The following is a 24,047-nucleotide window of genomic DNA, read 5'->3' as shown; positions in this document are numbered from 1 at the left end:
TGTGTTTTACAAAGTCAGCAAACTGTACATGTTTTCACAGCAAGGTAAAATTACATGAATTCTTCTGCAATTGTGAATATATAAAAAAAAAAACTTAATCTTAACTCAAAATTATTTTATAAGATGGTGTTACTTCCAGAAGCATGAACATTTATCTACACTAGTGTATTACGCATACACATAGGTATTGTCTAAGATAGGTGTATCATATTAATAACATCTAAATATTAATATTGCCAGAATGATTAATTGAATAAGATATATGCCATTAGCCTCTTAGGATTCATCACATTTACAACCCCTAAGGCTAATTCTCCAGTAACTACAAGAAAAACAGTGTAAAATGATTAAGCTGATATAACTTTATGATAGTGAATTTTTATTGAAGTTTAGGGGGTTAATCAGGACCAAAAAACATGACAATGGAAGTTTTATTGCATGGGTATATAAATACTTGGGTATGCACTACTTATACTACAGTGGTGTTGAATTATGACAGCTCTACAAATAATGCCAACGGCAGGGCAAGCTTCAGGTTTATATCAATGTGCTCATTCTTGTTTTTAAAGTATAGGCTAACTTACTAGCTTACTCATATGCAGATTTATAAAAAGAAAGTGTGGCAATTTAACAAATAAAAATATTATTAATATTGTGAAAGTTTAGATATGGAGACTTTTAGCATTAACGAAAGGAATCTCCATCTATATAACAGTCAAAGGTAAATTGCAATTTTAGGTTTTCACTCATGTGACACTCTTTCAGACATTTGATATTGCATTTTCTGTGTAACAAGCTGTACTAGCTTTTACAAAACTATACTATATGGCTATAAGCGCTATAAGGTTATATACCGCTATAAGTAATATATAATGTAAGCTTCATCAAACTATCCTGTTGAATTATTTTTCCTCACTAGAAATATAAATGTCATTTGTTCCTAATAAACATAGAGACAAGACTCAAAGCATTTTCCTCTTCTTTACAGTCAAAGACACCGGTTAAGGGTATAGGTTCTGCTCTGTTCTCCTTCTCATAATAGGGGCAGACCTTAAGGTGCTCAGACATCGATGGGAACTTGTCCAAGCACCATTGATCCACAGGGGAAAACAAATTGCTGAATTCCCAAACCTAAATAAATAAGGAAATATTTTTTAGGACATCATAGCTTAGTTATAAAAAAAAAATTTACGAAAACAAATGCATGAGATGATTATTAAGGAAAATCTGACCGTATGTCTAGTTCTCCAGCACTGTCTACCATGTGAGTAGATTTTCTTCTCCCATTTGAGCGAGACCATGCCTCTTTCTTGCAACAAAATTCCACACACCTCTCTCATTAACCGGGATACGAGAGCCAACTGAGACAATGTAAAGCTGTCCAGAAACCCAGCAATGTGAATGAGAACCTCAAAAGGCAACTTGCTCAGAGCATCTTGGTTTCGTGCTCGCTTCCTCTCGGTAGTCACCGTTGTCACACCTTCATAGAGAACGGATGGCACCTCGGGTCTAAGGGTGAATGTGTTGAGATCTTTATCATATGAGACCATGGCTTTGTGTGTAAAAGGCCGCAGCTGCCTCTGGCTGAATGTGCAACCCAGATAAGCCAGAGGGCATCTATGTTCAAACCATCCATTTAAACAGAACTGGATATCAGAGTGTACATTCTTATAGTGAGAAGAAAATTCATCGCGTCTGTATGAATTGCAGCATATGTATGTGAATGCAGAGCTGCACTTGTTATGTCTGTTGGTGACACTCTCAGTTTGTATCTGTACATCAAGTTGCAAAGCTCTATCTGCTGTGAGGTCTGCCAAAGATGTGTCAGCTTTGAAAGGAGCAGAATAAAAATCATAAGTTTGAGTTCCTTCATCCTTAATAAGTGCATCTGCACAACTGGACTCTGCAATAAGGTGTCCTCTAAGTTCTTTCTCTAGAGAGCACAGCAGGCTTGCTTGAACCTCATCCCATTTTGGCATGTCCACCAAGTCTATGTTCAGGTCTGCCGTGTCAACAGCTTTGCTCTCTTTTTTGTAATGAGAAGGATTGCGTATACGACTTGACCTTGCCATGAAGCTAGTGGGAACTTTGAATGTTCGCACAATTTTAATCTTCATGGGTTCCAAATTACTATACACAAATGTCTTATTCGGACGTGTGTCGCATGCATATAAGGATGCTGCTATCAGAAACTTTTCTTCATCCATTTCATATGGATTTAAATGTGGCATATATTTAAGTACGTCTGAATTCCTAATTGGTGTTTCAGTTTCCTCTTTTAGTATCTCCAGTTTGTGCAGATTTGCTTGGGGCTTTGGTTCTTTGCTACTGGAAGCACCATTGGTTTCTAGTGACTTTACAGTTTGCTTGCAACCACTCAGCTCCATACTAAACATCTTCTCCCAGATTTCAAACCTATCAATGCCTAATACATTAGTGTCCCTTGCTATTGCCTCTCTCTCTTCCTGAGTTAACTCTCTCTCTGGAGGTTCAAGGTCTGAGACAGCACATATAGGTATTGAGGCTTCTTGTGCATCATAAGGTACCCCTCCAACAGCTCCCTCAAGTTCTTGACCTACAGATTTCTCCTCAATCTTTTCAATAAGCTCAGGAAAAAGATCCTTCATTTTGAGGGACTTAAACAGAAGTCTCTGGTCCCGCAGTGCCATGGAAAGGTCCAGGGGCTCCTGGGTGTAGTTTTCCTTCAAAATATTCTTGTAGAATTCAGGAGGTTCTGTCTCTTCAATGGGCCAGCGGTTCCACTCCATTGAGCAGACCACCACACTAGCAGGACACACTTCCAGGTGTTTGCCAAGCTTGAAGCGACACATGGTAAAAGGGCAGCCATAGTGTACATTGATGCAGGGTACCTTCTCATTAGGGCAGAGCAGTATGTGTTCGTCCTCTTTGCACATATGAAAGGAGGCACCACACAGCAAGCGGCAGTTGATGATTGGGCATGATACAGACGTCTCTATCGGAACTTTGCAGCGTCTGTTGTGGCAGCTTTCACAGTGCCTGTGAAGTTTGGATCCTGACGTCCTTTGTCTTCCCTAAATTAAATTTTAATAGAGAGCCATTTAAAGATTTGCTAAGTTTTTTTGTCCAGCAATTTGTATTTTAGGACAAAGATTTGTTACTTACCATATCTACAAATCACTGGAATAATCAAAGCTTGATCATATGATAATCTGTAAAGTATAAATCTAAAGGTAATTAATAATTACAATCTGTGTGACAATAATCCAGTTATGTTATGAAACACAGACTCCCTCATGTGGCTAAAAAGAAAAACAATTCAGCAACAAAATGCCCCAAAATAACCAAGAGAAATTGTTACCTAGGGTAGAATGCTCAAATCAGATACACACGTGCATGCAATACAAGCCTGATCTTACTCTAGGACGTTACCATGGGGAAGAAAATATATGTCATGGTATCAGACCTGCAGATCAAAAGGCAGATTGTCCTATTGCGGGTCAGTGTGTTGCTTGAGTCCTGCTTTGTTGCTGTAAGACTAAATGCACTCATTTCTCCCATGTGGCTCAGTGTTAAAAATAGAGAAAGGTTGGCACTGTGGATGTATAACGTGACAAGACTGCTGCAACATGGAGTCTGGTTACAGGTCATCAGTCCCTCCGAATTCCAGGGGGGAGGTCAAACAGAGCTCAGTGTTATGCAACATGGCGATGAATCGGGAGTTGTTGAAGTAGCTGAAGAAAATCATTTGAACATTTATTACCATTATTCAGCACTATTTACACAGCACATCACCATTATAAGTTTTCAGACCGACCCTGTCTACTATTTTTTTTATTAAGTAATATTTTTTAACCCAAAATTAAACACACTTTCAATGCAGCACATTACTTAAACTGTTCTTGAGCACAGTACTTTAAATATACAGTTGGCCACTTCGGTAGGTATGAACCTCAGTGATTTTTAATCTGATTAGCAGGTACAACAGAAACTAGGGATGTACAGAATATTCGGCCACCGAAAGACTTTGATCACCGAAAAAACGCGGCCATCACAACAGTTTGTTGTGATGACGCATAAAGAAACCGCATACAGAAACCGCTGCCTGCACGTGCTTGTCTAAAACAACATGTCTGCGGTGTGGACGTTTTTTAGTATATCTGAGAAAGACCCACGGATAGCGATGTGCAATACATGTAATGCCGAAATTTCGTCTGTAAAAACTTTTTCCACGTCGGGTTTAATTTATCACCTGAAATCCAAACATCCCGATCGCTATGCTGAATATGAGAGAACCGCGGCACAGAAAAGCAAAACCCCTCCGCGCATGCGCATTTCGTCTGTGGCGGACGTTTTTGAAAAGGCAGGAAGTTTCCCAGTGATATTGTTGTATTGTTGTATCTTTAAGCAGTTGCACTTGTTCTGAATGCACTTGTTTTTATTAAAGAACATATTTAATTTTACAACCTTTCAGCAGGCCAGAGGGCCTGTACATTATTATTTAATGTACACATGAGTGCATTTAAGTTAAACATTTAAGTTTGAATTTTAATTTATTTTATCCTGTGCATTGTTGCAATGTGCTATAAATAAACATTTTCATAATTTGTAATTGATTTATTCTTTGAAACTTTAATATTTAATTATAATATGCAATTGAAATGCTTTGATTTTAGTAAGTTTAGTACACAATCATAGCCATAAATGCAATGGTAATAATAATTGGCATAATTTCTTTCGGTGTTTCGTTTTGCTTGCTTTCCTCTTTTTCGGTTTTCAGTTTCGGCCAAGAATGTTCATTTCGGTGCATCCCTAACAGAAACTGTCAATAGTGTTGAGAATTAGCAATTGTTAAATACATCCTTGTATGCTGTATCATTAACTATGGAGCTAAGTGTCACAAAACATGATTCTCGTGCAAGAAGTGAGCTCCACAAAGACATAGTTTTGCCAGGGCTGCTGTGGAAGAATTTAAGTGGCCTTCATAGCGCCTGACATCAACCAGGTGTGTAATGACCTTGTAATTAAGTGATGATTTGCTTCAACTAGGCCATCCTGCCTAATGCCTGACCTCTTGCACTATTGGGACTGAATAAGCACATTTCTCCCACAACCACCTCAAACATCTAATAGAAAACGTTCACCATGAGGAGTGGATCCTGTTAGAACAAGAAACCTGGTTTTTGAATGAGATGTTCAATATATTATAAAAGTGATAAATAATACAAAAACAAAGCAAACAAATTGATATGGTCAAACTTTTTTTGAGGAAACATTTATAGTAAAATGTAAAAAAGTCATAGTAAAATAATGTAAGTAAGATTTTAGCATGAAACACAGAAACAGATACTGTAGATCAGGGGTCATCAACCTTCTTGACACCGAGAGCTACTTCTTGGGTACCGACTAATGTGAAGGGCTACCAATTTGATACACAATTCTGAAATAACAAATTTGCTGAATTTACCTTTAATTATATGTTATTATTAATAATTAATGATATTTATCTATGTAAAACTCAATTGCACAGGGGGCCAAAACTCAAAGCACACGTTAGGTCACAGGCCAAACAAAATAAACATTTATTGAACACACTAAAACAATGTTTTTTGAACATAAATATGAATAAAAACAGACAGGAATATTATTCCAGAATAAATCAACCTAAACTTTAAATAAATAGCTCTCCATAAAAATATCTCCTGTCAACATTATACAGGTTAGAAATATAAACATGCTGCGAAAATTTGTGCTTTTAAGTAAACGTTAAAATAACAACAAATCAAAACAATCAGATTTCTTTGCTCTTATTCCATTTTATAAACAATTATGTTAAACTTTAAATAACTTAAAATATTTTGCTCTCCATAAAAAATATCTCCTGTCAAACACCAGACGTCTCACAGCTTCATCATGCAGCTCTTCAGAAACTCTCCCTCAGTAAATAACCGGCTGATGAGACTCTGATTTCTCCTCTGCTTTCACACCAGCTTCACTTTGTAATTTTGCTCTGGTGAAAAACATCTGCTGAAATGTCAGATTCTTCTTTAACTCTTCTACTTTCTGTATCTTCTGCTCTGCATTTAGGTTTTTCAGCTTCTCCTGATGTTTTGTCTCGTAGTTCCGTCTTATATTTAATTCCTTAATTACATCCACATTCGCTAAACAAATAACAAACACGTGTTTACACGTGTTTGTCAGTAAACATCTACTCAGAATGCCATCGGTATTCTGTTTTCAGAATCCATTTTTCTCTTCAGTAACTTTACAACAGTTCCCAGGTAATCGAGCGTTCGGTAAGGCAGCTAAAGCGCTGCATTATGGGATCTGTAGTTTGTGTTATCAGCGCTTCATATCGCCGGGCTATTATTAACAATTATAATAGATCTTTATGAAATCATCTCGCGGGCCAGATATAATTGAACGTCGGGTCAAATTTGACACTGAGTTTGACACCCCTGATCTATGTGAAGACTTTAATCATGTTAATAATTTATCACAATAATTATCAACAAGGATTTAACAAGGTAGGAAACAGCTATTTTTAGAAAAGGCTCGCGGGCGACTCATGTGGTCCTTGCGGGGACCTGCACTGATTTTTCATGCTCAAGCAGCTACATTGGTTTAGGTGAGATGAGATGATGTGGAAGTAATGTGGATTTATTTGAAAAAAATCCAAAAATGACTTCTTTACTGAAACATTGAGACTTCATTCAAAAGATCAGCATCAACATTCATTTTATATCTGATCTCTTCACTTTAATTTTCATTCAATATAGTGTAATAGCTGCACTTATAAAAATTGCACAACAAATACAAATATTAATCAATTTAATTTTACCGGCGCCCCATAAACTGTGTTGCTAGACTTTTATGATCCTTTGATCCTTTGATGTTATTCTTCTTCCACATGGTAGGCAGTGGAAAAGGCTTTGTTTTGGGTTCTTTTTGGTAAAATGGACAGTGCTGAAGGTGGTCTGACATGGGAAGACTGTCATCAATACACCAAGTACCCACTCTGCTAAAAAGACTGCTGAACTCCCAAACCTTAAAAAGAATGAATGAGAAAAAAAAGAGAAAAGGGTCACTATTTGAATGCAATTATTGATAAGCACTAATAAATATACTTAATACATATACCCTTGACATTTTCCCTATTTTGATATGATAGATGACAGATATCGGAACTGTAAGTATTGGCCAGCATCTGATATTGCTATAATGTTTATGTAGACCACCAACATCCAACCAGTCAGGACACATGTCTGTCTACTTGCCTGGCAGGCAGAACACTTACCAATTACAAATAACCCTCATTGCAGAACAAATAAATCAGTGGGGTGGAGTAAGACCTGATCCACCTGCTCCTAACAGGATAAAGTCAAGCCAAAGGTACTGAGGATAAAGACATCTTAGTTCATGCTGGATAAGTGTGTACACTTTGTTGCTTATGTGTTGTTCAGACTTTTAAGAATCAGGTTGGGGTCCACCTCTGGACTTTTGGTTTTAACAGCAACGCCTCTTGCCAATTCTTAAAGCTCTGCCTCTTTCCCTAGTATTCAGGTGTTGTAGACTAGCCTGTGGTTAGGATTCAAAACAACTAGTTTGCCAAGATTTTAAGGCTCACATTACAGCAATCTTTTAATTAATAATTATCTAATGTTTATGCATTCGCTTTTCTGTACTTTACTTGAGGCCCATTTGGGAGACTTTTACTTTAACTCCACTATATTTAAAAGTCAAATATTTTACTTTTTACTTGATTACAATCAGTGTAGAGCGTGCGCTCTGTTTTGAACTTGTTTTTAAATTGCCGCTTGGTGGTATCTACTTAACACGAACGTACAGTTCAGCGTCAGTTCAACAGCAAGAAGAACATTTGAGAGGAATAAATGATAGAAGATACTCTTGACTCTAACTTGCCACAACACCCGTGGCCTAATTTGAGTGATTCTTTTGAAGTAGTTGAAAAGAAGGTTATGGGCTCATGGGCTTTGGGAAAATTGTAACAGATATCAATCAGTGTTTGACTCATTAATATCATTCTATTAAGAGATTGTTGTGCTAAGAGTAACATTAGAGTCTTATCATATAAACTGACTTGATTTATTATAGCCATAATAAATCAGAGTACTTTGGATACTTAGGTACATTTGAAAGCAAATAGTACTATTAAGAGCACGCATACTGGAGTAATATTTTACCTAGTGTATTTCTTTTATACTTTGTTCACCATTAATTTATGCTATACAACATTGTCCATCATAAAAATACTTACTATGGATGATTTCCATTTGGCTCCCCCATGGGTGTATAGTTTTTTCCTCCATTTTAAGCAGACCATTCCTCTCTCATGCAGTAAAGTCGCACTAACATCTCGGTAAAGTCGAGACACTAGGGCCAGCTGGGAAAGAGAGAAGCTATCTAGGTACCTGGCGATCTGACACAGTACCTCAAAAGGTAAATTACTGAGAGAATCCTCATATCCAATTTGCTGTTTTGGGATCATTTGAGAATCAATATCAGGTCTGAGTGTGAAGACGCTAAGGTCCTGGTTAAAGTAGACTGTAGCTTTGTGTGTGGAGGGCTGGAGTCGTCTTTGACTGAAGGTGCAGCCCAGATAAGCCAGAGGACATCTCTGCTCGAACCAGCCATTCAAACAAGACTGGATATCTGAGTGTACGTTTTTATAGTGAGATGCAAACTCATCCCTTCTGAAAAAATGTTCACACATAAATGTGAACTCAGAAGTTGATTTATTGTGTCTAAGTGTCACACTCTCTGTTTCCATTTGGAGATAAGGTTTTAAATCTCTGTCCTCTGTAATATCAGCCAGAGTGGCGTTGTACTTAAAAGGAGCTGCGAGAAAGTCATATGTCTGAGTTGCAATATCAAAAGTAAGCCCATCTGTCACCACAGATTCACTGATCTTGTGTCCTCTGACCTCAACTTCAGCAGCACATAACAAAGTTGCAAACATCTCATCCATCTTCTGAGTCTCCTCTTCAGTAGTCAAACCCAACTCAGACGTGTCCACACTCTTGTTCTCTGTGCACACGTTGCTGGTATGATCTTTAAGATGAATGCGTTTGTGCCTGTAACTGATCGGAACATTAAAGGAACGAAGAGTTTGAACTGGTATTGGTTCCAGGCTTCCATACACAAAATCTTTTTCTCGTGGAGTGCAAGCCTTTATCTGGCCAAAGGAAATTAGCATGCGTCCATGATGAACTACATACATGTCGTACTCTCTTGGATTTACTTTCTTAAGTCTTTCCAAAACACCTTCTTGCCAAGGAGCAAGGCCAGTTTTAGGGATGCCTGTTTGGACAGCATCTCCTCCACGTGTATTTTCTTCATTTGCCTCAGCAGATTCCTTTTGATGAGAGGTGGATGGGTATATTGAACCTTTACTTTGGTTAGGCCTATCTTTTTTAACTTCTGCTTTTGATACTTCTTCCTGGTCCTGCTTGCAGCCCCCTCTCTCTTTGCTAAACATCTTCTCATATATGTTGTATTTCTCTTCATCCACAGTGAGATTTTTCTCAACGGAAACCTCCATCTGGACTTTTTTAGGGTCATTCATTAAGAACTCACCTTCCATGCAATTCATACGGCTTCCATTAAGCAAAACGTCACCTCCTCTCGCGTCATCCTCTGCTTCTACTTCTGTTTGAATAGGTTTTTCTGGTTCCTGCATCAACTGAGGAAAGAAGCTCCTCATTTTCAGCCTGCTGCATAGTTGTTTCTGATCTCTTAAAGATGTGGACAGGTCCAGAGCTTGATGCTCATGGATGTTTTTCAAAAGGTTGCTAATTAAAGGTGACTTTACATCCTCAATGGGCCAGCGGTTCCACTCTATTGAGCAGACCACGACACTAGCAGGACACACTTCCAGGTGTTTGGCCAGCTTCGAGCGACACATGCTAAAAGGGCAGCCAAAGGTTTTGTTAATGCAGGGCACCTTTTCATTAGGACAGAGCAGTATGTGTTCGTCTTCTTTACACATGTGAAAGGAGGCTCCACATAGCAAGCGGCAGTTGATGATCATGCATGACAAAGAGATCTCTATGGGAGCATTGCAGTATTTGGTGTGGCAGCTCTCACAATGCCTGTGTAGCCTATTGCCTGATGCTGGTGTCGACCTCCTATATCTGCTCTGAAATTGCACAATAAGGCAGAAATGAAAATACATTATTGTCCTAATTTTTAGGTGAATATCATGTAAACATCACTGATAACTCTGATTGGTCAAGATGTTTTGATTAATTTAGAACAGAGACTTTCATACTAGCAAAGCTGCATATTTTCAGTTTATAATACATCATATCTAGTAAAAAAAAAAAAACTTTTAATGATATTTTGATAATTTCTGTAAGGATGTGTTTATTGAACATTTATAGAAGTAGTCTTCACTATCAGTGTTTTTTATTAGTCAACAATTTTTCCTCTATGAGACGACTTGAGGACTGTATTTTTTTCTCAGTAACATTTCAACATAACTCTATGCCATACATATAAAGACAGTAAAAAGTTATAGATATGGAAATGGTTATTTATTAATTTGGTTAAAATAAATGAGAACAGAATGTGCTTGTTTTGTGGACATTCTATAACATTAAACTCAATTACATTAAAAATAAATATTTCACTTCAGGGTGGAAAAGCTACATCTTTGGCCACCCCATTGTTGAATATTTTTCTATAACAGCACACAAGTGCTTTTAATATTACTAAATGAGGGTTTTATAAAATTAATAATAATAATAATAATAATAATAATATTAATAATAATATTAGTAGCTGTTATTGATATTATTATTGTTGTTGTTTATGTTTAAATCCTTTTATTGGACAGAATAACTAAACTTGTGGCCAAAGGAATATCTTTGTGAAGCATTTACTAATTGACATTTATATTATTTATACAGCTGAGCAGTTAAAGCTTTTAATCAACATTAAAGTGGTTAACGTTAACGTGGTACAAGTATGAATGTAACAGGATAAAATCTAACATAAGTTTTTGTTAACATGGTGTCTAAATCAGAAGGGAAACAAAATAAACATACCATTTGTGCCTCTGTGACAAATGATTTTCAGCAGCTCCTTGAAACAGAGGGCATTTTTTTAATACAGCAAACATGTGGTCTGTATGTCCTGTCTGTTATTCCAACTACTGACATAATTTATGAACAGTAAGCCAAAAGCAAAGAATAAAAAAAGGATTTCTTACAAACGTGTGTAAAGCTGAGATGAATGGTAGATCTCTGGCTGATATCTGACAAGAGATTTACCTAAGACTTACCTTAAACAATGTTAACTTACTCTCCGAACTCTCCAAAGTGCTTACCACCTGCAGAACTGAGTCAAGTTAAAAATAGTCTGTACTGCTTAGTGTACCAAGTTACATGACCTCTGAATATCACAGTGTCCTGACATATATCATTGTATTTGATTGGTCGGGTCTTGTTTATCAGGTCTAATTATCATTGGCTAATTTCTTTTTCACTATAATTCTTTTAAACAGTAATATCTCAGGATTTATGAAGCTCCTGCAGTTTGGTGAATGTTCTGTAAATTGTCCTCTAGATGGCAGTCTATGCTCTAAGTTTATGAAAGTACGATAAACAATGGTTCTATACATCACACTACACTTGAGAGAAAAATATTACCAAATCATAGTTTTTCTTTTCACCGTAGTCTTACTCTCAAGAGTACATTATTTCTTTAAGGTATTTCTTTAAAGGGTACAGTTTATTTTCCTTTGTTTTGAGTTAAAATAAAACAAAGATCATTTAGTTTGCCCTTAAGGGGAATTCTTAAAGTTTCGGAATGGAAAGTGGAAGTATTATAGTATATGTTTCTTTAGAAAGTTAAAACCATTAAATTAACTACCTAAAAAAATCCTTAAAGAACTTTAAAGAGCATAGATATGCAAAATGGTCTCACTTTTGCTAAATGTTTAACTGTAAAAACAAAATTGTAGATAAGTAAAGGTTATGGATTATTCCTTCTCAATTGAATGTGTATGAAAGGGATCACAATCCATCCACAATTACGATTTTCTCATGATTGAGAGAATCATTCAGATATACAACTACTAGAAGAAGATAAACTAGAAGAAGAAGATGAAAAAGAAGGATAAGAGGAGGAAGAGAAAGAAGAAGAAAATGAAGAGGTGGAGAAAAAGATGATAAAGAAGAAGGAGAAGTAGACGGTTAAGAGACTTAAGGGCCTTGTGAACCCCTAAACTTCTGATTATCAACCCAGAGCCCTAACCATAGTGCTACTTCTGCCAGAAGTAGGATAGAAACCCATGCCAGAGGCCATCCTGTCAGTACTAGTAATCACAATACTGCTAATACTACTAATAATAATAATCACATAGTACAAATAATTCCCAGTTTATCTAGATCCCATGATATTAATGCTTTTCTTTGATGGCTCCACAGGAGTACTTTGGGTACCTCTGCATAAATGATCTATAGGTTGTGAGTTTAAATCCCAGCACTACAAAACTGTAGATCTCTTTGCATTACAGGACCGGCCAATTGGGCAAATGTAAATAAGAAGGAAGCATCAAAACTCCTAGGAAGTTCTGTTATCATAGTAATCATAAACAACATTTATCTGATTTACATTAACAGGTCTGTCAATATGAAATATGTGCATCAGTGAAAAGAGCTTGTTATTTGATTGTAAAGGGAGGTCTGATCAGACCAGTTTTTAAAGCTTTGGAATACTAAATAGAGGGTTGCATATTCAAGCTCCAGTCCCCCCAAGATGCCACTGTTGGGCCCCTGAGAAAGGCCTTTGACTCTCTCTGCTCCAGGGGTGCTGTAACATGAGTGTGGGATGACTCTCAGAAAAGATCATGTCCTAATAAAAAGCCTAATATGCTGTTAAATGAGTTGCATTTTTTCAGAAAGATAATGATACTACTGTAACACACTTTTATTGTGGTATGTGAATCCTGTATAACTTTTTTTATTCACCCTTGATGCATTAAGGGCCTGCTAGTAGGATTCCCTACTGCTTTACAGCTCTCTTTTATTTTATTTCGTTTTTTTACATTTTATCTCAATTTGTCTTAGTGTTCTGCACTGGGATTGGTTCACATTCACTCCGTCAAACCAGAGGCTTAGTTTGAGTTATAAACTCCTGACCAATCAAGATATAAAGAAGCCGGTGTACTTTGAGCCAATCAAAATAAAAGGAGGCGGGGTTTGTCCGAATACGAGTCGTGGGGAGGAAAATAACGTCTCCTAGTGATGGAGTAGGAAACAACATGCCGGAAGTAGGCTTTCAGGATTCGGAGTTCCAAGAGTTGGAAAGGTAACTGTAAGCCGTAAGAAAAAAAAACAGAGAGAAAAAACGGAAATTGACGAGAGAGGAAACAGGGGGGACGCGAAAGAACAGATTAAGAGTGTCTCGTGTTTTTTTTGTTGTTGTTGTTCCATTTTCATTGCATTCGGCTGCAGTTTAATACAATGGGATTACCAGCTCTGGAATTCAGCGACTCGTTTTTGGACAGTCCCGACTTCAGAGATCGGCTGAAATGTCACGAAATTGAGCTCGATCGCACAAATAAGTTCATAAAGGAGCTGATTAAGGATGGCAACATGCTCATCAGCGCTCTGAAAAGTAGGTTTTTATCATTAATTTACATTTATAGGCGTCTGTATAAACTGTGATTGCATGCAGATTTGTTTAAACAATGAATGAGATCAGTTTTACAATGAAATCTCTTTGTTTTTATAAGCGTTCCCTTCCCTGGTCGTGCTGTGAAAACTGTGCAGTTGTGTGAAAACACCGATTTAACCCTTTTTTTTTTCTCCCTGATCCTGGTTTCAACTCTAGAATGGAAAAAGTTAATGGTATTATTTTTATGCACTCTTTCTGTAAATAAATGGCAACAAAAGTTTAAATTCGTTTAATTATGATTGGATTGCAACATGAATCATTCTTGCAACACCAGTGAAAAGTGTTTATTATGAATAGATATTTTGTGTCCAAATAAATTATAAGAACTTAGTGGCTTTATTGGCAATAGGGTTACAGTAAGAGCGCGCGCGCGCGCGCACACACACACACACACACACACACACACACACACACACACACTATGTCTAAAAAGAAAATCACGATCTGTCTGAGTGACGTTTGTTTGTTTGTTGGTTGGTTGGTTGGTTGGTTGGTTGGGTTGTTCATTTATGGGTTACAAATAAAACATCAAAGTTTGGAAACAAGATTGAACCCATGTTAGAATTCATTTTGGTTTGCAATTATACATATCAAATAGACCAAATATCAAACAACAAAACAAATTCTTAGAAAATAGACACAATAGACTGATTTAATCCTCAAGAAAGAAAAAATAAAAAAAAAGAGAGAAATTAATCAACATTTTTTTCCAAAGGCATCTTCAAAATGCCCCTCATTCATTAGATTCATACAGTTTACATTGTGTATTAATGCATTATTTAGACATTCTCTATTTACATCGGATTATTATTATTACGAAATACACTCTTATAATAGATTAAAGCTTGTAGACATTTTCAGGGGTTCTTTAGTTTTTCCTCTTGGGGAAACTTTTAAAGTTTTTGAGGTGAATCTTACAAATGAGGATATTCCTATTAAAATGCTTCTAAGGGCACCCTTTAAGGAATCTGACAGCCCTTTATTATCTGAGCAATGCTTTTTGTTTTGGGGAGCTTTTTCCCGTAGTCGTGGCTGCAACGCAAATCACAGGCATTTGTTTGATTTTATATGTTGTCATGTTATGATTTGTTTTATATACCGATAGCTCATTCAGGAACTTGTACGTATCATGGACTTTTGCCTTATACAGTTTTCATTTTGTTCATAATGCGTGAAATTTTCTGTGATTGATGAGAAGGATTCTCCAGTGTTAGCACTTTGTTACCTCAGGTAAAGCTGTAACTTTCAAACTGGAGAGATCTGCTTGAGTTGTTTAACAAGGGAATGACTGTTTATAGCTGCTATAACATAAGTGATGCCAGGAACTAATTACTCATGTATCTTCTTCTATACCACAACATTACTTGTATTAAATGAAACAAATAAATATATGATGTGTTGGTTATTAATGGATTTTAAAACATGTACTTGCAAGTATCATGGTATGATGCTTAACTGAGCTTCTTCTAATCACTTACCTGGATTGTGAAAAGTGTGTTATGGTTCACCTTCTAACATTTTAGGTCCTTTTTTAAACATAATTGTGCCTAAAGTCACCAAAAGACACATGCATTTTTCTTTATGTGGAATAATTCACTGTAATATAATGATGTTTAAAAGAAAAGGCATTTTCACTATTTTTAGGCAAACCGTTTTTAGAAGTAGGAGGAACTGGTCCACATATTCAGTGTGAAAATGACCTTTAATTGTTTTCAATGTTAGTGCCTATTATCCTGCATCACCCTTGTTCTGACCTTGACACTGTGCTACAGGAAACAATGCAGCAAATTGTTTTCATTCAGATGTAACAAATAGACCCTCGGGACATACAGATATTAAGAACAACCAGCGTTTAAACATTATACCCTGTTATACCAACAAATGTATTATTTTAAAAACTTACCATTATTTCCTATTTATTCTAGATATTAATAGAGGTCCCCTGGTGGTCTAGTGGTTAAGATGCAGCGCTCCCACCGCTGCGACCCGGGTTCGATTCCCGGTCAGGGAACCATCCTCAGCCACTCTTAGTGCCGGTCCCAAGCCCGGATAAATTGGGGAGGGTTGCGTTAGGAAGGGCATCCAGCGTAAAACATATGCCAAATCAAACGTGCGGAGGATCCGCTGTGGCGACCCCTAACGGGAGAAGCCGAAAAGAAAGTTTATTCTAGATATTAATAGAATTCTTTTCTCTTTTTTTTCCCCTTGCTTTATTCAATCCTAGTCTTTTTATCTGAATGTTTAAAAAGTGCCATCATTGAGAGGAAAGCCTTTTATTTATCACATATACAAGGATAAGGGTAAGGGTGTTACTCAAGAGTTCAACAGTGACAGCTTGGTAGTGTTGTGGCTTGAAACCTTGATCTGCTGATTAGTAACCCGTTGCCTTAACCGCTGAGCTGGCACTGTGCCAAATATGTATCTGTGTTTTTTTGTTTTTTTTTCTTCTATGTATAATGTGATTGTGATAACCACTAAACCATAGAAACAGTGGTACTGTATAATGATTTTCCTTTTTTTTTTTTTTTTTTTTTTTTTAACTCTGTCCTTCGGTCATTTTTACTCAATTGAAATTATAGTAAACATTGGAGTTTATTGAATATTATTATAACTTAATTACGTGGACTTTAATCTCTGAACTAAATAATTGATGCATGTGCCTATTGCATTCCCTAAATCGTTCCACCTCTGTGCACACCTACTGACTGGAGCATGGGAAATGGTTTTGGAAAGGAATTTTCATTAATAAGGAAGAAAAAACCCCCACATTATATTGGTTGAATGTATTCTTATTTAATTGTGGGAAAATGTCCAAGTAAGAAATTAGTTCCTGTTATAACGTACAGTATAGCAGCTCTAAACCAGTGCTGTTTCCAGTGCTTCCCTTTTTATTTTCTTACTTCCATAAACGTTTAATAAGCATCTCTCTACAGAAAACTTGCGAATTCAATATTGTGTGGACTTTTTCTGTAAATCTGGAGAAAGGACCAGACGAGCAAGATGTTATTGTTACGGTTATGGTTTTGAAGTGACTTTTTGATCCGGTCCTTGTCTGGTGCATTTCAGTTAAGTGAAAGTAAACGTGCTCATGGGTTTACACAGGGAAAAGAATTTCAACTTAAATGCATTTTCAGACTTTTAAGGAAATCCAAACAAAATGAAACGACTTCAAGAATGTAAACAAATTATTTAGTTAATCGTAAACGCAGCTGAACCTTTTTAAGGTACACATTCCAAGCTAATAGAAATCAGCAGCTAGCATCTAACTTTACCGCTCTATAACCGATCGTATCTTGGCATTAAACACATAACACGTAAGCAGAGCCGTTTCTAGTGTAGGGGTGGGAAATATGGGAAATATTTAAGGGAACGTTTGTCAGTGAACAGTTATTTTCTCTCTATTATAAAAGTTTAATCAGAGCATACCTATTGTCTGCTTTCAATGATTCTGTCTTGCCATATTTCTATAGATGTATGCATATACATCATCTGGAGTGATTTCCCCCACCCCAATTTTTTTTTTCTTATCCTCTTCTTTCATTCTTTATCCATGCTGCTCTGTTGGCTGCTCTGTGCCATGGCAACATGGCTTCTACTCAAACACCTGCTTAACAAACAAATTGGAATGTCTAAAGTGTGTACACAGAATATTGTGGGGACACACCCCCCCCCCCCCCCCCAAAAAAAAAAAAAAAAAAAAAAAAAAACAATGAGTAAGTAGCAGTTCTACATTAGGACATGCTTTGTCGATTAGTCTGAAGGGAACGGTCAGACTGGAACCAAATAGGCTAGGTTCATTTAAATCATCACTTTTTACAACAGCACCGAGCAGAAAAGCATCTCAGAAATTACAACATGTAAAACTTTGAGGCAGTAGAGCTACAATATCTGAAGACCATATCGGGTTCCACTTCCAGTCCGACAAGGACAGGAATTTGAGGCTACAGTGGGCACAGGATGTTTAGATTTGGTAAACCTCGGGTTCCTAAGATTCCTGTGCAAAAGCTGCTATTTGTACTACGTATAAATATCATTAGACAATTTTTTTTTACATAGCATTAGATGACCTGTATCTATAATGACATATATACTAATACAAATGTTTATTCTTGTTTCACAGATCTTTCTGCAGCTGTGCAGAAGTTTTCACAGTCTCTTCAGGATTTTCAGTTTGAATGCATTGGCGACGCAGAAACCGATGACGAAATTAACATTGGTAAGTAACTAACCACCAATTTGTGTGAGGTTTCATCCAGTTCTTTTAGTAGGATAATCTGTATGACTTTCCATCATGGGGATGATCATATAATCAGATGATGCTGAAAGCATGTGCTATTTATCACAAATTCCATATTGAAACCACCCACATTGTAAAAAAAGCGTACTCTCATGGCAAAATCCCCAGTGATCACCAGGTTTACAGTGTTCATCTCGAACCAGCTGGACTTAAATGGGCCATGTAGGCGTTAATTCAATTTGAGTTTCTGCGAATAGAATTAACACTTAATTAAACGCTGAGGGAGCTTTGTGGCTGCTGCCGTTACTTCTTTTCCATGTTCTCATTCTGAGCTACACAGCTGTCGCAAGTTGCAGACCCGCTCTGTCTGACACACATCTGAAAACAATCCGGCCTATTGCTGCTGCCTCTAGCACCACCATGCACCAATCTCAGAGTTATTCTGCGCCAAACAGTGATGTCTTTTCATCTCACACGGACACATTGCTGCCTGCAATCAAATTTTTTAGGGAGTGATGTGTAACATTTGGAAACAATGGCGTGTAAAATAAATCTAATCAAAGCGCTTCTTTATTTTTAAAAACATACATGCATACTGATATGTTGAACACGGATATCAAAAAGCGAAAATATGTGGCCAGTTAAATCAGGCAGGTACAATCTAGACAAATGAATATAATTAAACGATACCATGTACTCTCAGAAAATTAGCATTTCTCAGTATGGAGATTAGTGATTAGTGAATAGGAAATTATTGTAATTACAATGTAATTTTAGTCATGTAGATACTTGCATTAGGAATTGACCAATCCATCAGGACAATATTAATATTGCCGATATTTTTTATGTTGTTACCACGGTGACTGGACTTTACACTGTCCCTTTAAAAGAACAAACAGCTATTTACTAACGAACTAATTTACAGTCCTTATTCCCAGCAAAATAACAATAAAGTGTTGTCCGTGCCTTCATTGTCCACATCTATCTGTTGCATAGCAGCTGTGAATGGCACTGTATAATGTATTTGTTTGTACAAGTTTATGTATAATTTATGTTCATACATTAAAGCCAGAGGGCAAAACCACAGTATATACAGTATAATAAAGAAGGAAACAATGACAATGTAATGTAAGTGCAAAGAAGGTGTTGTTATTTTCTATAACAGCAGCTCTGAAATAGTTTGTCACCCATAATCATTTTTATAGTAGCTACATGTGTAAATGTTTGTATTTTGAAGGGTTTTTGGTGAGAAGACATTTAATTGCCATGTTTGAAAGGAGTCTCCAATGTCCTTGAACGCTTCTTCTTGGTAACATGTCAAGCTGCACTTTTTCTTTATACCCTAGACAGCGAGAAAGAGAAAAAATATATAAGAAATTGTTCGTTGACAAATTGTTGCAGTGTAAGCGCACTGGGACATGCCGTTACAGGAAAATAATATCTCCAGGGTGGTAAGGGTAACTGCTCATCGTGTCGGGTCACATCCTTGCATCCCTTCATTGATTATTTTCTGCTAACGGAAAACCCTCATCTGTGTAAATAAAGGTACACCTGTAATAACATCCGGCCAGACTGTTAATTTATTTAAGTTAATATACTGCAAACTTTAATGCAGGGTTAATTCACATTTTTAACATTAAACAGCTAAATCCAAACATGCCATGGCTGTATGTAGCTGTAGTGTTTATGAATGTGTTTGTATTTGCTAAACAGATAAAGGGGTCAAAGAAAACATTTAACATCCTTTAACATAATCTTTATCCACCACATTTATTGACGTGAATTTTTGTGTATGAGGAACAGAAGATCTGTGAGCACAATTGTTATGTAGCACTGCCTCAATCCTCCTGGGCATAGAATTCACCAGAGTCTGGTGAATGTTTGGTGTCATTATTATGTTGGAAAACTGTCGTTCAGCCCAGTTTCTAAAGGGAGGGCATCATGTTATGTTTCAGAATGTCACAGTACATGTTGGAATCCATGTTTCCCACAATGAACAGCAACTCCCCAGTACCAGCAGCATTTATGCAGCCCCAGACCATGATGCTACCACCACCATGCTTGACAGTAGGCAAGACACAATTTTCTTGCTACTCCTCACCAGGGCTTTCTTGTGAGCCAGCTTCAGAAAAGGCTTCCTTCTGGAATGACGGCCATACAAACCGAATTGTTGCAGTGTATGGTGTATTGTCTGAGGCCAGCTTCTGCACCTGATGCACCTCATGAGGCCTCAACTTCTTTGATAGACCCTTGTGAGGCCTGTTCCAAGTGAAACCCATCTTGGAAAATCTCTGTATGACTTTGGCCACTGAACTGTAGCTCAGTTTCAGGGTGTTCTAATCTTCTTATAGCCTCGGCATCTTTGTGGAGAGCAACAATTCTAACTTCTGAAATCTAAAAGTTCTTTGTCATGAGTTGGCATGTTGAACATCCAGTGGTCAGTATAAGAGAATTGTACTCGAAGCACCAAATTTTATACTTAGTACAGCTGTTATTACTTGGGGTGTACTCACTTTTGTTGCCAGCTTTTTTGACAATAATGGCTGTAGGTTGAGTTATTTTCAGAGAACAGTAAATCTTTACTGATATACAAGCTGCACGTTGACTACTTTGAATCAAATCCAAGTTTCATTTCTACAGTTTTGTCCCATGTAAAGATATACTAAAATGGTTGCTGAAATGTAAGGGGTGTGCTCAATTTAGTGAAATACACCCATGTTTGTTTTCTGATTGGTTAGGAGGAAATAAAGAGCTTGACGCAGTTTACAGTACAGAACATTTCACTGAATTCCCATATATATATATATATTATAACCTGAAAACACACGCCTTTTTGTGGGGGTACATTCAAAATACTTAGGGTGCTTTATTATAAGTAAATTGGTTACTGTCGTTATTATTTTGAAACCTGTGATCATAATAATCACACATATACAGTAGATGATACAGTGGTATGTAGTGCAAGGGCCACGCAATAGTTTGCAGTAATAGTTCTGAGATTTCAAACTCGAAATCATTCTGATCACTAGTGCAGAACATCAACTCCTAAATCACTACTCCAAGTTTAATCTCAGTTTTATGTGCACACTTTTCCTGGATGCTTAAAAAGTCTAAAATATGAGCGAACATGCTGTCTCAGTGTTTACGCTTCTCTCTCGCATTAACCCAGCTGAAATATGTCATGCTGTGAAGGAAAGGCTGTTTACTCAAGGGCCTGTGTTAATAACCACAAATGTGTAGCCTTGGGACACATGTTTGGAAGAGCTGAAAGTAAGAGATTAGGACCAGAGGGGTCTCAGTGCAGTGAGACGGCCTTATCGTCAAACAGGAAAAAGTTGTGTATTTCAAGCAGGAAGTGATGTCGCCTGAAAAAGCTCAATAATCTACTCAACCTGAATGAGCCGAGATGAAGTGATGTGGTTCAGCATTATCCATGGGGCTTCTGCCAATAATTCTATTATGAGACTATGTTAATTGTTTTTATATCTGATTTTGCGCTTTCCTGTTTTTGAACTTTTCCATCTTTTATGCAGGTTGCACATGTATAATTCATTTCCCTAAGCATGCACACAAACTGAAGTAGTGAGATTGATATCTTTCCCTGTGTTTTGGGGTGAATTGCTTTAGCAGCTGGATGTTATGACTGATAAGCATTTTTTTTCCTCACACACCAAGGACCCGTGCTTCACGCTTGTGTCACGATTCCATATCTAGTGGATGCAGGTTTTTTCCTGCCAACATAACTGTTTAACTGTTTAACGCACCACTGAATCTCCTTGGCTTATAGAAAGTCTGGGTGTGGAAGGTTCATCTCGAAATGAAAATGGTGGGGGGTGAAGGGAAACAGCTTTTATGGTATTTTTGAGCAGGAAATTAATTCTTTTTATTTTGCCATAAAATTCTTTAGAAAAATCAATATTGGGGTTTTTTCAAACAAATTTTTTTTTTAACCACAGTTTATCCAATTATGAAAAATGCCAAATCCAGAATATCTCTGTGTGAGCTATTCTACAGAATTGTCTGTGTTTATGATGTGTTGAACAATTGCGGATATTTTGATTAATATTGGATTATATGTAATTAATATTAGCAGGGCATCAGGCAGTAACAGTAAATCTACCTTAATAATAGTCCAATATACTAATCTACACAACATACACAGAAAATGGCAGATTGTATGCCTTATTTTACACTTTCATAGGAACACCTGAACATGTGCACAGTTATACAGTTATCCAATCAGCCAATCATTTGGCAGCAGCACAATGCAAAAAGTCATGCGGATACAGGTCAAGTGCTTTAGGTAATGCTTACATCAAACATCAGAATAAAGAAAAAGTGTGATCTCTGTAAATTTGAAGGCTATGGAACGTTTTTTTGCTTTAGGCATTTATCTCCTGGAATTTTTATACACAACAATGTCTAGGATTTAATCAGAATGATGTAAAGAACAAAAAACCTACTGCAAGTACTATTGATGCGCATGATCAGAGGAGAATGACTGGACTGGGGTGAGCTGGGGGTTTTGTCAGTCCAGTTTGGGTGAGCCTGTTTCCACAATTTCCTTTGCTACATACTTATCTTTAATACCTTGAATACTCAGTTGTATAAATGAGAAAATTGTAAGCTTCTCTGGATAAGAGTGTCTGTCACATGCCATAAATGTAACTGCAAACCAGTATGGCTTTCAGCCTTTGGAGCTTATCCACATCAAGGTTTGATGTTTTGTGTATTCTGAGATGCTTTTCTGCTCACCATGGTTGTAAAGCATGATTATAAGGGCTACTACATCCTTCCTGGCAGTCCCTAAGCAATCTAGCTGATTTCCTCAGACCTCTTAAAAACTGGGCTTTTCTACCGACAGACAGTCATTCACTCAATGTTTTTTGTTTGCACCATTTTCTCTAGAGTCTAATAATAGTTCAGAGGAGATCAGTAGTTTCTGATATACTCTAACCAGCCAATATATACAACTATACCATGACCAAAGGACTTCTTCATGAAGTCATCAATGTGTCTATGTCAGGAGGAAAAACCAGACCAAACAGCCTTTACAGATCTTAGACCCCGAAATGGTATCTTCTTCTTGTTATCCTCTTGTTTTTTTTTTGCAGTATACTTACGGTATTTGTAGGTTTGATGTTAGCCCCAATTTTTCCATGACACAATTTTTTTTTATTAAACTGTATTAATCAGAAATCAGATCATTTGTTGCTTTGATTGTAAGTTATACATGTGATAGCTGAATAATAATTTTTTTTTTTTTATTACAGCTCAGTCATTAAAGGAATTCTCCCAGCTTTTAAACACAGTTGAAGAGGAACGACGACGACTTGTAAGTAAATATATTTCTGTGCTTGATTTGCATTACTGTACTTGAGTTAATTATTAACTTATATTAGACTGTCAGATGATATTGTGTCATGGGTTGCAACTTCAACATCAGGGGTTTATTTTCTCTTATAAATAAAGCGCTTATTGCGCGGTATTTTAAAAGATGCTACCAAAATGTAGCCCTTGTGCCTCAGGGAAAGCTCTGAACTATTCTAACAAGTGCAGGAGAGTTATGGGAAACACACTTTGGTCAAACAGATGCCTGTTTTGGGTCATGACTCTTTTTTTGGACAAAGGGGGAACTGCACGTATCAGCAAGCTGCCATGATACTTTATTGTCTAAATTTTATACCCATTTTTGTGTGTGTGTGTGTGTGTGTGTGTGTGTGTGTGTGTGTGTGTGTGTGTGTGTGTGTGTGTGTGTGTGTGTGTGTGTGTGTGTGTGTGTGTGTGTGTGTGTGTGATAATTATTTTCCCCAGTTTACTAGCCAATCAGTTTTCTGTTATTGGTGCAAACATCTTTTAAATTTTACCACAGACATAAAACTGATTTTATTTTTTAGGTATGAGGAAGTGCAAGTTTAGCGAAACTTGGCTTGAAAGAAAGGAATTTTGGGGATTGGTTAAAAGAGACCAGTTGCTAACAGCGTGTGTGTTTTTGATGTTATGATATAGGTCTTAAATGTCATTCTTCATGGTCTTCTAAAAATGACTTATATTTTACTTTGTGAAACCTGCAGAAACCCTGTGTATGGTACATATACCAAGAAGTGTAAGAAAGAAGTGTCTTTAT

General features: G+C 36.9%; 2 protein-coding genes across 3 annotated transcripts in view; one reads left to right on the top strand and one right to left on the bottom strand.

Moving 5' to 3' along the window:
* Positions 1–358: 358 nt before the first annotated feature.
* LOC310739472 (uncharacterized protein) lies at positions 359–11,345 on the bottom strand. The gene is made up of 6 exons (XM_083565396.1): positions 11,285–11,345; positions 11,049–11,085; positions 8,258–10,138; positions 6,820–7,026; positions 1,233–3,053; positions 359–1,131 (listed from the first exon to the last, which is right to left on the bottom strand). The coding sequence occupies exons 2-6, from the start codon at positions 11,049–11,051 to the stop codon at positions 931–933; spliced, it is 4,113 nt and encodes a 1,370-aa protein (XP_083421522.1). The 5' UTR covers positions 11,052–11,085; positions 11,285–11,345; the 3' UTR covers positions 359–930.
* Positions 11,346–13,194: 1,849 nt separating this feature from the next.
* The window catches only part of arhgap42a (Rho GTPase activating protein 42a), a 44,433-nt gene continuing 33,580 nt past the window's right edge, over positions 13,195–24,047 (top strand). For both annotated transcript variants that reach the window (XM_083564862.1, XM_083564861.1), the window contains exons 1-3: positions 13,195–13,623; positions 17,804–17,899; positions 23,194–23,255. In XM_083564862.1, the coding sequence (XP_083420988.1) occupies positions 13,470–13,623; positions 17,804–17,899; positions 23,194–23,255 (312 nt within the window). In that variant the 5' untranslated portion in view covers positions 13,195–13,469. The remainder of the gene's footprint in view (positions 13,624–17,803; positions 17,900–23,193; positions 23,256–24,047) is intronic.

This window comes from Silurus aristotelis, assembly GCF_946808225.1.
Source record: "Silurus aristotelis genome assembly, chromosome: 16".
Taxonomy (NCBI): domain Eukaryota; kingdom Metazoa; phylum Chordata; class Actinopteri; order Siluriformes; family Siluridae; genus Silurus; species Silurus aristotelis.
This window is presented reverse-complemented; position numbering and strand designations above follow the sequence as displayed.

Coding starts and splice junctions, on each gene's coding strand:
- LOC310739472 (XM_083565396.1), bottom strand. Junction 3,054..6,819: donor CACAGTTTATGGGGCGCCGG/TAAAATTAAATT, acceptor AATTTAATTTAG/GGAAGACAAAGGACGTCAGG. Junction 1,132..1,232: donor GCTGGAGAACTAGACATACG/GTCAGATTTTCC, acceptor TTATTTATTTAG/GTTTGGGAATTCAGCAATTT.